Source organism: Eleginops maclovinus, chromosome 2 (genome assembly GCF_036324505.1).
Source record: "Eleginops maclovinus isolate JMC-PN-2008 ecotype Puerto Natales chromosome 2, JC_Emac_rtc_rv5, whole genome shotgun sequence".
In the NCBI taxonomy this organism is placed as follows: Eukaryota; Metazoa; Chordata; class Actinopteri; order Perciformes; family Eleginopidae; genus Eleginops; species Eleginops maclovinus.
Genome location: NC_086350.1, coordinates 18,649,792 through 18,665,819, shown reverse-complemented (window position 1 = coordinate 18,665,819; position 16,028 = coordinate 18,649,792). Strand labels below are relative to the sequence as shown.

Genomic DNA, 16,028 nt, shown 5'->3' with positions numbered 1-16,028 from the left:
TTCAAAGTTAACTCTTCGGAATAACATTGTTTCTTGGAAAGAAAAACTAACATTTTGTATGACTTAAAAGGGTAGGAATAAACAAAACCGGATCTAACTGTACATTACTGAATACTGGCTTAAAAATAGCTTTAGGAATAGTTTGATGGGAAATATGTTTTCACTGTCTTGCCAAGATTTGGCCAAGAAGAAGGATACCACTCATATGGCTGTACTGTAAATATGAAGCTGGCAGCTAGCTCATGCTACGCTTAATGCCAAGCTTAATGTTATGCTAGGGAGTTAAGTGCCATACTCTTTCTCGCCTGACACAGGAGCAGTTTTCTGAATCGAAAAAGGGGTAATTTGTTAGTTTTAGAGTTGCTGATGGGGCGATTTTGTTGGCTGTGGAGCAGACTGGATGTTTCCTTGTGTTTCCTGTCTTTGTGTTAAGCTATAGCTAATTGTACAAGTGTTTGAAGGTTGTCAATCTTATTTAGATGTATTGTTAATGACGTAGAGCAAAGATGAAAACATCCATAACAGTTCTATGCTAGTTCAAATGGTCTGATGCATGTAAAAAAATCCTAATAATCTCTCACCTGAGTTGGGCTGTTTGTTTTTGCCAGGTCGCGCAGACTCCAGCCCGTCTTCTGACTGAACCTCCAGCAAATAGGAGCTACGGGCCTCACGATCAAACACAGCTTCTGTGTAGACGATCCCGAGTGTTGGGTCTATGCGGAACAGATGGTGATCGCCGCTGCTGTCAATGAGCAGAGAGTAAGTGATCTGTGGAGCACAGGGAATTTCAAAATCAAGGCACAGTGTTCTTTCAAGCAATAACCTGCAGAAATAGGACAAATTAAAGGCTTTGTGGCTAGAAATGACTGCAGGTTGTCTGTCTTATTCCCAGAGTCCGTCTTCTTATTACAAAAAAAATGTGATCGATACTCTGTCCCTCTGATATTATCACTATCAGTTACTAATTTCCTCAACACAGTTCCCATTAGCACCTTGACAAATCTGGAACAGGAGGAATAAATTGTGATATAACAGATTACTTATTGTAGCATAACATGGAAGGTTGAGCAAGGAGTCGATGTGGTTAAAGATGTCTATACTGTTTTATACCTGCACAATATAAACAGATATGGAAAAACCACAAACCTCTCCATTCAGACCTAGGTCTTTGTCTTGGGCGGACACTTGGAGAACCGAAGTCCCTATCTGAGCTCCTTCTGTTACTGAGGCCTCGTAGATGGAGGAGGTGAAAAATGGCACGTTGTCATTGACGTCTTGGGAGAGAAGAGAGATTTAGTAGCAAATTGATAATGTGTTCATATCCAGATAGTAATTAGGTCATACATTTTCTAGCTTCCAAAGGTGTAGCCTCCGTAACTGCACACATAAAAGATTTAGTGTCTTGAGTGTAACACAAAACATCTTAATGCAGATTCTGAGGTGAACAGTCAGGATACTGAACTTGTTTACCTGCAGATGAACCCAGCACTACACTGAACAGTTAGACAATAATCAAATTGTCTTTTTTTAGATCTCAATTCTCTTAACTTGCATCCCTGCATCCCTCACTTGCGTCTTTTCCTTGCGCATTAGTCCCTCCCACCAGGGATGCAGGGAGAGATGCAATTAAGGAAACCAGGCGAAGAAAGAGGAAGCTAAGAAATTAGTTTTAAGAGCAAAGGGATGTCCTTTTGCTCGGAAAGCGATGTCCATTTGTGATGACGCCAGTACAGCTGGATCGTCTGACAGCAGCCAGCTCAAACCCCCCCCCACTTGAACCCTCTGTTAGTACACATTTGTATCATTTGTGGTAGACCCAAATACATTTAATGAACTAAGAACTAATTTTCAAAAAAAGATAATAGCCATTCTTAAAAATGTAAAATGAAAAAGCTGTTCCTGCGGATAGATGTTAAATCTGTCTCTTAATTTTATTGTGTTCCTAATAAAAATTAATTTGAGATCCACTTTGTAGTTCAGATATGATATATTAATTGAAACAAAACACTGTATAAAACTGAGGAGTTTAATGTCTTCTCTCCGCTTAGTCTAGGCAGAATTTCTGAAAATGTGCTTATTTAAAGTGCTGAAGGCATTTTGTGAATATTTATAATATACAACATTTCTAGGGGTATTAAGGGGTGCTGAATCCAAATCTGCTGTATATGAAGCTCAAAAATGTCCCAAAATACCTAAAAATTGAGAAATCCAACATGGCTGCCACCGCCAGGCTGAAATCTATTTTTAAGTACAGTTAATCTTTTTGACTAAAAAGGTACAAACATGAAACAATTGTGCTTTTGCAAGTTTTCCTACATGGGCAATTCGATGCCATATTCAGATTTGAAATGTAATGTGAAGAAACTGCCTAGACATTGCAAAATGTTTTGTTTTTAACTATGAATAATTACTCAGTTATTATTAATAATATTATCAGGCTACTTTTACTCACTTTGTATTTTGTTTTGAGGTAAAATGTGTCAAATGTGCTGTAATGGAATCTTTGCCATCCTCAATATAATCCCACCCCACCCCCCAGGCTTAGCATTTCTCGTGGTCGTGGACGTGGTCACACTCCAGATTCAAGAATCTCTGCTTGGTGCAGAACACCTTGGACGGGCACAAATGAAAGTGTTTGTGGACAAACGTCTGTGTGAACCTCCAGATAGTGACCAGCACTTGGATCTCAAGTCACCCATTCGAAAAAACAAAGCCAAAACATTTGCCTCTTTGTTTGATATCGTGCAACTTTCCAAGAACAAGCTAAACATTATCAAAGTGGACAGGCAGATTCTACAAAGGCTCATCATAGCTTATAGAGCAGGTCGCAAGGTAGACCTGGAAAATATTCTCCAGCATGAACTGATGCCCATCCCGCCATCTCTGGTCGCAACCAACGGCAGTCTACATTCCACCAACACATCTGTTTTAGCAAATATACTGACAAAACATATCCAAACCCCTGCAGATGTGCCCCTTCAGGAACCCAGCTGCTTGCTTATTGATGGCCAAGCACTTGTAATGGCACTTGGGAAGCCGCCTGACATTACAACATTAGGCCAACATGTTTGCTGACACAGTGTTGAAGATGGGAGAGAAGTACCAGAGGGTTGATGTGGTCTTTGACAGGTACCATGTCGAATCCATCAAAACAGGGACAAGAAAGAAACGTAAACAGCACCACCAACCAGTATGCAGAGAAATTGTGAATGACTCTGTTCCATTTCCAGCAGACTGGTCGAGCTTCACGGCACTGGAAGAGAACAAAACAGATCTCGCTCAACTACTCTCAAACCATCTGATAGAACACTGCCCAGAACATGAGCCTGTGGTTGTAGTATCAGGTGGGTTTGCTGCAGCGACCACTGTCAAGTCATCAGATCCAGAACTTGATATCTCCTCTCTGAGTGTTGACCATGAGGAGGCTGATACACGACTGATTTTGCACTGCATCCAGGCTCCTATGGACACAATAGTCGTGTCAGCGCGTGGCACAGACGTGCTTCTTCTACTTCTAGCACATCATGACAGAATCGGATGTACCCATCTCTACATGAAAGCCGGGACATCAAAGGATCCAAAGTATTTCCCAGTACATGACATTCGCAAGTTACTATCTGATGATCAAGTGGACACACTCCTTGCCTTCCATGCCATCACTGGCTGTGATAGTGTGTCTCAGTTCAGCAGTCACGGAAAGAAAACAGCCTGGAAGATGTTCGAGCAACATCACACCGATCTTACTGGCCTTGGGAAGGGCCCTCTCACAGAAGATATTGTGAATTCAACAGAGAAATTCATCTGTAAGATGTATGGTGTGCCCAAGGTTGATACATGCAACAAAGCAAGAGTGAAGTTGTTTTGCAAAGGTCGTCCACAAGAGACTCTGCCTCCAACCTCAGATGCAGTGAAGTTTCATATCATGCGTTCACACTATCAAGCGACAATCTGGAAACAAGCTCACCTGCCACATCCTGATCTTCCTCCAGTGGATGAAATGGGATGGATGCACAAGGAAGGTCAGTTATGCCATGGCTAGTGTCTCTGCCACCTATGCCTAAAGCCAGCAGGGAGTTCACTTCATGTGGGTGTACCAAGGGATGCCTCAGCCAACGCTGCAGCTGCAGGTATGTGTATAGGGGATTAACTGATGTTGATCATTGTGTACAAGATTGTACAAATATGATAGACTGGTAGAGAATATCAATTTGCCAGACTTTATACTGCTGACTGTTTGTTATTAACAGATTGTTTAACCCATAACCTGATAGTTGTGAACCTATAACTGAGGGAAAAAAGTAACAAAGGAACAAAATAATTGTAAGGATAACTGTAACATCTATTCCAATGTAACTCTACTTGTACTGGTTGTAATCTTTCTATTCTATTCTATTTTATTCTATTCTATTCAGAAAGAGTAACATGGAATGTATAGACGCATGCAACTGCAGGAAACACTTGCCAGAACACTGAAGAGGACTGCGAATAAGCTGTCACTGTACTCCTACTGGGATATAGTTCAATGAATAAAACCATGACCTATGTATCTTCCTGCTTTTGGATCTTATTTGATTGACAACTTCTTTATCACTAATGACCACTTTTTTCTCTATAGTTGTGTGATTTTCAAGCTGATTATTGACACTTGATCTAAATCAGGACAGGATGATAAAAAACCTGTGAACATTTAATTCAAGTTTGTAACTTTTTGTACATTTGGTTGTACATTTTACCTAAAAAAAAATACAAAGTAAGTTAATGTAGCCTGATATTATTATTATTATTATTGTTATTATCAATAATAATAATAATAATAACTGAGTAATTATTCATAGTTAAAAACAACAATTTTTTCAATATCCAAGCAGTTTCATTACATCTCAAATCTGAATATGGCATTGAATTGCTCATGTAGGAAAACTTACAAAAGCACATTTATTTCATGTTTGTACCTTGTTTAGTCAAAAAGATATACTGAAAAATAGATTTCAGCCTGACGGTGGCGGCCATGTTGGATTTCTCACTTTTGAGGCATTTTGGGAAATTGTTTAGCATCATATGCAGCAGATTTGGATTCAGCACCCCTTAATACCCTCTAGAAATGTTGTATATTATAAATATTCACAAAATGCCTTCGGGGTTCTGATTTTCTGAAAATTGACCCTGTCTAGCTGTTAAACTGCTCTCCTGTTACGATGCATAAGATCAGTGCATGTGCTGCAGCGTCCAATCAGTGAGCGATACACAGTAAGGGGGCGGGGCGAGTGGCTAAGGATTTCACCCGAGGATGGTCTGTTGGATCTTCGGTTATCGCTCCTTGGCGCAAACAAAATCAACAAATTAACTTCTGGTGAGACCGAGGAGCGAGGAAATGATAAGAGAAGTGAGATCTAGCCTACCCTTAGTATTGACATGGTCCATAACCTTTTCAACAAATTCTATGTCAATCTAGAATATTTTGACAATTAATGAAATCATCCATCATTCTCTTACTATTTACTTAATTATATTAATGTGATTAAAGTGAAAATAGCCAAAAACACAATTACGTCTGACAGTTTAAGAGTATCAATAAAACTGGCTAAGGGAACAATAAAGTCTGACTGTCAATTTGACACCATAGAACAAAGACAGCTGGGTGGTTCTCTGAATTCGGTGCACATTGGGTTCTCTGGTTAATGAAAAATATATCACAAAAACATTGCATCTGATGGAGGACTATTTGAACCTCTGAGAAAATACGTTTTCCAACCTCAGGCATGAAATCTCAAACATTATTAGGAATTTCTTGGTCACTAAGGTTGTTTTAAATTCAACCCCATTACAGGACAATTTGATTCCTGTATGATTATACTTCTAAAACATATTCAAACCAATTCTTCCAGTGCCTTGGTGAGTAATTGGTAATTGGTAAGTGATAATATTACTAATCACACCTGTTATATTGATATAAACTGTAGTGAAAGCTGCAAGAGGCACGGCAGCCACGTTCTGTGCTCGAACTCGGAGAGAGAAGACGGGTGTGGTCTCGTAGTCCAGCGGCTCGGACACCAGAATGGACGCAGAGCCGTCTTCACGGTTGGGGGAGAGGTAGAAACGGACCGGCATGTTGGTTTCAGGAACCATCCCATCCTCCAGGTTATAGGTCACCCTCGGGTCACCTAGCTGAGAGGTCGCTTTGATTGTCTGAAATAGATGAGAAGTTACATTTATAGCTGAAAGCCTCTGTCTCATTTTAAGTAGAGAAAGCCACATACAGTACACATAAAAGCAGAAAACCACCCTCAGCTGAAATGGTCAGACAAGCACAAAATGTGGCTGATTATCTCAATCCATTTCGAAATCTTCCCTCTTGCATTAAAACATATTTCAGCATTTTGGGGGGAAATGCCCTAATAGAAGTGCCAGGAAAAAGTTAGCAACAGTAAGCTTAGCATAAAGACTCACCGCTAGCTCTGTTGACATTTTACAAAAATCTGTACCAATACATGAACACTCCTTTCTTTGCCTGTTAATCTTGTGGTTACGACATCAAATACTTAACCCTATAGCACAGGGACAGAAGAAGTGTAAAGTTTGTAAAAAGTAGTTTTCAACTTTGACACAGCCAGGTAAGCCGTTTCCCTGTTTCTCGGTTAAAGCTAGGCATGGTAAGCGCCTCTGGGCTCTTCTGTAAACTTTATACTCATCTGATTTAAGCTGCTAACTCAACAATAGAAAGTTATTATTCTGGTCATGAATAAATAGTTGAACATTTTGGAACATTTATTTAGGACTATTCGCTTTGTTGCAACAAATTGGATGATACCAATTGTAAATAACCTTTGGAGTTTGATATGTTGAGTGATGTTGTGCTTTGTTGTTTCGTGGTTTTTGCAGAGTTTTGTGTTCATGCTTTGAATTAGCGAAACTGCTTATAGCCGACAGTGATGTGTTCCGCTCATTTAGTTACAGAGCAGTATTGTGTATGTATGTTCAGTTGAAAGAGCTAATGTTTCATGATGTATTGTCGGTGGGAGCTATGATTGTATGATTTCGTTTTTGAGGGATGTGGGGGTTTTTGTCTGTGGGACGGCAACCGATTGTTGTATTTTATTTCTTCTTTTATAGCCCTTACGTTGGAAACAATTTGTATGCAAGCAAGGGTATACATTAAACAGTTACCTTCAGTTGAAGAGTTAAACCATCATTCAGTCGGGGACGCTATACAAATTATTTTGTCAGGAGCTAGAGCTGAGAAGCGATTAGCTTAGCCTAGCGGGAAAAGAAATCAACCCAAAAAACGTGTTCATTTCCTAAAATAACACCTGATGGTAGAAGTATTTTTAAACTTGGTTAGAGCCAGTCCTGATGCTGAGCTAAGCTAACCAGCCGCAGGCTGTAGTTTCATTATTAATGCTCAGGCACGAGTGGTATCAATCATCCAACTCAAAACTTGACAAGAGAGCAAATAAGGGTATATGTAAACTGTTTTCAAGGTAGTTAGGTATCATTTGTTCACATTTGACAGGCTTGATTAAAATTAGGAATGACTGTTTTAATGGTTTATAATTGAGGGAAGCAAAGGCTTGTCAAATATTGATTACTATTGTTTCAAGATTAATTATCTGAACTTAGAAACTAGAGAAACTCAGAGAAGGATGAGAGTAAAACATATTCTCAGAGCCCTGACATCAGCTCATATCTGGAAGTGAATCCCCTTTGTGAAAACCTTAGGAGGACAAAGAGATTTTTGTGCTGTACAGTTTGACAGCAATATTATTTCTCACATCAAAGGAGACGTTTTGAATAGTTTTAATAAGCCTGGAGTCATAAATCTTGCTTAGCACATGTGATCAAATGTCAGCTTTCTTCTAAAACATCCAACTAAAACATGTTTACAGATTTTACAGCATGCTGACAAGCTTCCAAAAGGTGTATTTTGAGCACAATGAGAACACGGTGTCTGAATAAGGCTGTGCACTAATCCAGGAGGGTAAGCAAACAAACATTACGCTGATTCAAGATAGCAAGAGATAGAGGATAGAGGAACCAGCTATACAACATATGTGCTCAAATGTACACTGTTCCAATCATAGCCACACGTACCACTATCGGTGTGTCCCTTGCAGAATTTTCAGGAATGACGACGCTGTAGCTGTCTGCATCCCATTTTGGAGGCTGGTTCTTCACGTTGGTGATGGTGACTGCCAGCTCCACAGAAGTGTTCCGATTCCCCCCATCCGTAGCTATGATGTCCCGCGTGATGTAGGTTCTCTGTAACATTCAGTCACTAAAATGATTATCATAGAAATTCTAGCAGAAAAGATCAACTGATTGTTGATTGATTTAAATGTAATTAGCAACTATCAAATGATACACAGCTCTAATTTAAGGAAAAATGATTGAGACACTCAGTGTGATCACCCGTTGCATTAACTCAATTTTTAAAAAGTAATTTAATTAGGTGTTAATATAGCAACAGAGGCAGCAGTGTGATCCTTACACAAAATGAATTAAGCTATAATTCAGGTTACACAAAAGCTCCACTACGTTTGTAATTGTGCCATAATTGAACTGCCACGAAATAAAGGCGTACATTTTTACAGAGGAACTGTTTTTCATCAAGATGGACAATGCAGGGAAAGCAGATTTCCTTAACAGGTCATTAGAGTATTTCATTCTGTTTATCTATAGCAGACAATGGGTAACATCAACATTAGACTCACATCAGGGAAGAAAGAAACCTCTAAAAGGGGCATCTTTATGGCCACCCTAGGAAATTCCATTCTTCCAGTAAAAAATAGTGTAAGTCATAGTCACACCACTTTGTTAAAAACGGCTCAAATAATAAATTCAACATTTCAGTCATCAGCTGCATTATTCTATCAATGGAAATCCTGGCATAGCCACTCTTTTGTTGGCTTCTGATAAAGAAAAAATCTCGCTTAAGTATAGGAATTCCATTTTCTATGTCTGGGACAATCCAATTAGTGTTTGTGAACAAGTACAACACTTTTCTCGAAGCTTGAAACCAGTGAACAAAGATTGTAATCCGTGAGGTCTAACATGCTTTTATAATAAATTAATGAATGACTGTCTCTGTGGTAACATTCAAACAAGGTTTTAAATTCAATTTGCAGGAAGGGTGTCAGATCTGAACCAGAACATACCCATTAAATATTCTGAATGTGGTAACAGCAACCTTTTCCATCATCTCCCCTTACAGTAATTCTCTGCGGAGATGTTCTGTACTGTAAGTTGAGGCTGGCTCTGGCTGTGCTGTCTTAAGAATAAGGCCCACTGTTGTCCAATGCTGTTTCCTTCATGTTCCACTGAAGTCTAATGGGAACCATACCGCACACTTGAAGTGTTGTGTGAAAATATACCCTATATGTATTCACTGTTATCAGAAACTATGATGAAAAAAATCTAAATAGAACAATGCATCCAAGACATTTAACATTTAATGAGATGCTTTTACAATCTTAGTTACAATAAAAGCATTGCCGGATGATTCAAATAGCATCTGAAACCGTGTTTAAATATGCAACAGCTTTGTTGAGCGAGGTTTTGGGCTTAACATTTTCAATTTTGCATGAAGTCTGCAGTAGGATTTCTAGAGAATTCTAACACTACTGCGCTAAAAAGCATGTTAAATATTGAACGGTTCTACAGTGCTTTATCAAGTTTCTAGGCAAAGAACAACTACATTTGAATAAGTGGAAGACAAAAACAACAAGAAGAGTGCTGATAGGCTACAGGAAACATCAAAGTTGACAACACACCTGCCAAAAATGTAGAAATGTGTTACATCACTGGAGCTTTGACTCTGTAAAACTCTTGTGGTACATGTATTTGTGGACAAACATCAACCAGACAAGACAACTGACTAACAGCTATAGTTAGTTTTCATGTTGGAAACAATAATTTATACAACGTAAAACTGGAAGGGCACTCGCTGCGTAAAGTCCTCTGCCAAGGACAAATGCCTCGCAATGTTAGAATCCCTTATGTCCTCGCCCATGATTCTCCTACTAATAGATCTTCCTTGGCCAATGCTACATGCTTTAATGAAAATCGAGCCAGGATTTTTTCCTTACAAGCTGACAAAGAAACAACCAAACTGAAAACATGACCTCTTTGGCAGAGGTGAAAATGTACCTTTTAAAAAAAACTGGAGTATTTGTGCTTTGATCAAATGCATATTCAGGCCGCCAATTTGTTTCAGTTAATTCCCTTAAAATACGTCTAAAGCTGCTGCACGCTGTCAGTCTTCCTATTAAAGCCTCAGATGATAAACAAAAATTAAATAGCCTTGAATCTGTATATCAAAACCAGAGTACTGAAGATGGACGTGTCGTGCTTTGTAATAATTATCTTCTTAAAAACCTGTGCCATACACTAGAAGATAGTCGAGAGATGCTGCCGGTTTATGCATATTTAACAAAAAAAATGTTATATCAGTGCAATAGACAGAAGCTCAGTCATCAGATATATCCACAGGAATCCCAAGCAGCTCAAATATATTGTTTAGCCTAAATCAGTCTCCCTCCGTGTTCTTTTGCGGTCAGTCCACATGCAGCACCTCTGGGAGTACACACCCGAGATTGGGAGTAGCAGACAGAAGCAGAGGTGGCTTATTCATTAACTTTGTTGACACAGAGACACAGGCCAGCCATGTGATACACACTGTGTTTGTGTATATGTGTGTGTGTTTGCTGGCTGACAGAGAGCCCTCTGGAAACTGCTGACTGACCTGTGAGATGGGCTGATTAACGTAGACCCATCCAGTGACAGGGTTGACCCGCAGGTACTCAGGAAGCTCCAGGGACATGGAGTAAGTGATAGCTGCATTAGTCCCAAAGTCATCATCGTGAGCTGCCACGCGAAGGAAGCTGGTACCGACCAAAGTGTCTTCTCTCAGAAAGTCTACAGACGATAGAAATAATGCATGTGCACTCAGTTTGCCGACCAGAGAGGTAGAAACATCACAGGGAAGGGTAAGGTCATGCATGAAGGGTGTTATGGACGTCGTTATTATGGACGTCGTTATTATGCAAAACTAATTTGGGTTATTGTCAAGGTATTTTTTTATGTCTATTTCCAGTTTTAACTGTGAAATTCAACTCATTAAGCAGCCGAATGAATGGTATAAATGTAGAGGCCTATTTATTGCCACACTCTAAAACACATCCTCAATTAAATGTAATTACTAAAGTAGAAAAGGAGCCCCTTTTCGCCATCCCTTTTTACCTTTGTGCTTTTAAAGGAATACTTCAACTAAGATGAGGCATGTGAGGTTACAAAGTATTCTACAGAATTACACGGGAGGAGAAATAGATATATAGAAATTCAGAGGGTGAATCATTCCTTTGATGACCTAGATACGGTCTTCCTTTAACTATACTCATTTTCGTGTAACAGCTGTACCATCATGTGTAATTTTTATCACTTACACTCATAGCGCAAATTCTCAAACTTGGGGCTGTTATCATTCTGGTCCAGTATTTGGATGGTGAGCTGACAAATGCCGATGAGCGGCTCCTCCGCCCAATCAGTGGCCGTTACTGTAATTGAATACTCTCTCTGCCGCTCCCTGTCGAATCGCCTGGCTGTCACAATAACTCCTGTGAATACAGAACAAAAAACCCGGTCCCCCGGAAAACAAACACACATGAATTCCTGTATACTCATTCACCCATTCAGCAAATCTCCAATTCACCAATCAATGCATGCATTCAACCATCCATCATTTCATCGTGCAACTGTTCATCTATCCATCTAACCATCCACCCATACATCAAGAAAACAAGAACACATTTTCTTCTGAAAAGGTCAATAATCTTTTTTATGTGCAGTGATTTTCTTATTAAACCATGAGATAAAGAAATTGGGAACCCATTGAAGAAATGAGTGACAGAATAACACGTGTTCAGACTTCTGAACAGAATCCCTTCCTTATGTGTTGTCAATTTCATCACAATCCATCTTGACCAAATTAACAGAAAAAGGAGGATATTTTGGCATTTCACTCATTCTTGAAAAACCACATTTCGTGTCCCGTTAGATCACAGTTCTACTTGAATGTTAAATTAGAGTTGTCATGTGCCATTAAAACTCAGCACTGTCTTTTTAAAGGTAACTCTTGGCTCTAATTGAGAGCTATTTTAGCACAGACAATGCGTGACATCTCTACCTGTTTCTTGATGAATTCTGAAGGCAGGCATGGCGCTGTCTCTGTGCATTAAGCCATATTTGACTTTTCCATTTGCTCCCTCATCTGCATCCGCCGCATGCACTCGTAACACAAAAGTCCCTGATGGCTGGTTCTCCAGCACTGTAGCCTGCTCACGATATTGCTGGCACTGAGATAGAGACAGGGAGGGGGAGAAAAATAAGTGAGGGGCACACAGATGCAAAAAAACAATTATCATATGTAGTGAGAGTACATTAATGAGAAAAGAGGGATCAAAAGGAAAATAAAATCATTATGTAGAAGGTCACTACGCACACATATAGAGGTACTCAACATGAAAACAATATGGGAAGTTATAGATGGAGTATACAATATCAATGGAACAACACTTTCTTTTGAAGAGCCAACATTGCAAAGCTTTGTCTAAACCAGGAATTCAATCCATTCCCCCTAATGAACATATGCCCCAGATAAAGAGCAGCTCTCTGGAGTCTTTCTTTTTTAATTCACACATGCTAGCTACTCTTTCAACAGAATGACCATGAAAAAAGAAAAACAATAGGCAAGGAGGAGCGTGAGCGAAACAGAGGGAGGGAGACGGATCAAAGGATGGGAGCGGGCTAAAGTAATGAAAGGGTTCATAGGACGTGATGGCACCGGCAGTAGGGCCTGTAGGTAGCTGTCACATAATATCAAACATAAAGTCATTTTAGCCCAGATGGTTCTGAGGTGTTACTTGATATTTAAACACATCAAGTTGCCAAGACTTCAAGCCCACACAAGAAAGAAAAAAAAAAAAATCAGAAGCTAGAGCTCCGCTGAGTATGTCTTCTGCCGAAGTTCAAGTCATTTCTAATTAAGGAGGAAGTTAATTAAACAGGTATAGTATATTGTGATGATATTGCACTTTTTTTCATAAATTAATTGAAATCCCAACGGAGCGCCTAAAGATAGAGTGGGTGTGCGGGCTAATCAGAACTCCTGGGAAAACAGAGCGGAGAGAGACAGAGGCCAGGGAAATGAGAATACATTGGCAAAGAAATGAAGCTGGAGTGGGATGAGGAGAGGGAGGAAGGAGTGATAGACGGAGGAACAACTGAAGTGCTCCAAGAAGATGAGCCAGACAGGCAGAGGCGAGGAGACAATATTGTGTAGGCACATTGTTTGAATTCAGGCAAAACAACTAACTGTCAGCTATTTAGAAGAATTCAGGTTGACAGCGCTGTCTACAACAACAACAACAACAACAAAAATAAGTCTTTAAAAGAAACGTTCAAGATTTTAGAGATGTTCCTATTTGCTTTCTGGCTAAGTGTTTGATAATTGGATTGATAACACTGTCATATCTACATGGTTTATTTGTAAATCGAGCAAACAGCAGGTTACATGTGCTAAGACTAAAAACAGACAGAGACAGCTAGCCTGGCTCTCAAAGGAACAACATGTGTTTCCTGAAGTCACAGCGGATGGTGGTAGCATGGCACTTGATACTCACAACTTGGTTCTTGTTCCAATAGCTTTATTTATTGAGATTTAGAGATACTGATAGGTGGATTTAGTCACTTTTTGACAGAGCCAATCCAGCTGTTTTCAACTGTATCCAGTATTTATGCTAAGCTAACTGACTGCTGGCAATTTGAATGAGTGGTATCGATCTTTTGAACATACTTTCAGCAGGAAAACAGACAAGAGTATTTCTAAATAAAATATAAAAATATTGTCTATTAAAAACAACTGAAAATGTATAAAAAGGAAAGTCTTGTTTCTTTGTTAACGTGCTTATCATGCTAACTTCTCAGGAGATTTCTGAGAATAAGACCCAGGTAGAAAAGTTTGAGAGTTTCAGTTACAAAAATACATATCCTTACCTCCTCAAAAACAGGTTTGTTGTTGTTGACATCGTCGACTCCCACAATGACTCGAGCGCCGGAGAAGAGAGGGTGTGGCCCACCTGATGCATTGTCATCCGTGGCCGTTACATTCAAGACGTACTCAAGGCCTTGAAGCTTGGGCAGGGGAATGGAGCGGAGACGAATCAATCCTACAAAGACCACAAGCCCATTAAATTACATATTATAAAACAGGGTCCCTCATAACACAGTAAGTACAACCATTCTTTTCGGCATTAGGCAGGATGTTATTGCCACTGTGGCCTTGCATGGCAACGGATGTGCTATCAATAAAAACACACCGCCTGTTGTTGTTGCAGGAATCGAAGGATAGATAGCGGGTTGTTGAAATTCACCTCAGAAGTCCACAGAAAGGTAACAAATTGAAATGCAGACTAAATCGCAAAAAACAATTTCACAGTGGTGAGTTTGTCACATTTCTAATCTAATAATTGCATGCTCTCCCCTAAAGATGCCCATCCAGCTCACGCACTTGAGCGAAAACATAAAGTACTAAGTGACTTGGGTTAGAAGTTAACCAGGCTCAGCATATGCCTATTAGCTGTTCCTCTACCCCCCGCCCTGCCCCCAGTCTGTCTGCTTTCATGTAACAGTCAAGATAAAAGGTGGGATAAAAAGATGCAGCATCTGAGTCAACATCTTTCCTCGTCAACAGTAATACAAAAACATCAGAGGTTGCAGGACCGACACGCAGCCTGTGATGTGGGGGGAAACTCATTGAAGTGAGAGCATAGGGAGATTTTTTATCCTCTTGTTGTGCTTCTATTCATCTCTTTCAATGCACTTGATTAAAGACAACACAGCGTGCTGATACACAAAGATGCGACTGCCTGGCTTCCCCTCTCTCCCAATTTACTTGTGATCCCTACGCGCCCGGGGAGCAGAGAAGGGTAGCTCCTAATGACAATGCATGACGTTGACAGCACTGCACCACCACATTAAAATTAAGTGAAGTGTGGGATGTACACACGGTAATTCTCCCAGCTTAAATGTCAACCTTGTTTACAAATGCGACATGAGGTAAAGCATCTATTTCAATGAGCCAGCACTCTTCGAATATATACAGTAAGTGGGAAGCCATATAGAGGTTTTTCCCGCACCCACAGGATATCAGCCTTGGCATTTTTCTTGCTCTGAGGATACACAGAAAGGGCGGAGAGGAATATAAAAAGACGGCACAAATGAAAGAGGAGCTGACAGAGCGCAGCCTGGAGATTGTGAGCTATGATAGAGCAGTTGTTGTGAAATTGAATTGAAAGGGTTGGGTGACAAATGTCACAGTGATTGCCACTGGTTTCGGATCAAAGGGTGAATAAAAAAGATAAACTGTGCAGTCGCCAATGTTGGAAAGCTCCGAAACGTCCGAAACATTCCTCTCACACCAGCAAAAAGAAGTGTGGACATTTCCTGAATAATGTCATCGTTTATATACATGTCCCCAAACGTCATTCCTATTGAAATGTACATCTTTCAATATCAACTTTCAAAATGTTTCCTTAAATTGACTCTGAAAGGAAAGTGCCCCTATAGCAGAAAAGTATCAGGGGAAAATGAATGTGTGATTTGACGGAAGGAGTGAGAATTAGAGTGCGAGCTGCATGTGAGGCCCGGCCGGAAAATGAAGAAGTATCACCTTTCTGGCTGTCAATGACGAAGTTTCCCTCTTCGTTTCCTGCTGTTATGGAGTACATTATACCATCTCCATCTGGGTCTTTGGCCAGAACTGTGGCGACGAGGGTGTTGGGCCCCGCGTCCTCAGAAACAAACGTGCGGTATCTGCAAAATGGAGAAAAATTAGAATCCAATTTTTAACCACAAAAACCAAGCACCGAACCTGGGGGGACACAGCCTTGTCCATTGCTGCCCCCACCCTCTGAAACCCACAAGAACAACTGCACTGACTTCCCCACTGACAAATAACCCACCTTTTCAGACTGGAT

General features: G+C 40.1%; 1 protein-coding gene across 1 annotated transcript in view; it reads right to left on the bottom strand.

Annotated features, from left to right (window-relative positions):
* LOC134882563 (neural-cadherin-like) overlaps window positions 1-16,028 on the bottom strand; it is an 85,835-nt gene that overhangs the window by 30,683 nt on the left and 39,124 nt on the right. The window contains exons 7-15 of the mRNA XM_063910346.1: window positions 15,722-15,864; window positions 14,047-14,219; window positions 12,179-12,347; window positions 11,439-11,609; window positions 10,739-10,911; window positions 8,089-8,256; window positions 5,937-6,186; window positions 1,147-1,274; window positions 582-768 (exon numbers count right to left, since the gene is read on the bottom strand). Of these exons, the coding sequence (XP_063766416.1) occupies window positions 582-768; window positions 1,147-1,274; window positions 5,937-6,186; window positions 8,089-8,256; window positions 10,739-10,911; window positions 11,439-11,609; window positions 12,179-12,347; window positions 14,047-14,219; window positions 15,722-15,864 (1,562 nt within the window). The remainder of the gene's footprint in view (window positions 1-581; window positions 769-1,146; window positions 1,275-5,936; window positions 6,187-8,088; window positions 8,257-10,738; window positions 10,912-11,438; window positions 11,610-12,178; window positions 12,348-14,046; window positions 14,220-15,721; window positions 15,865-16,028) is intronic.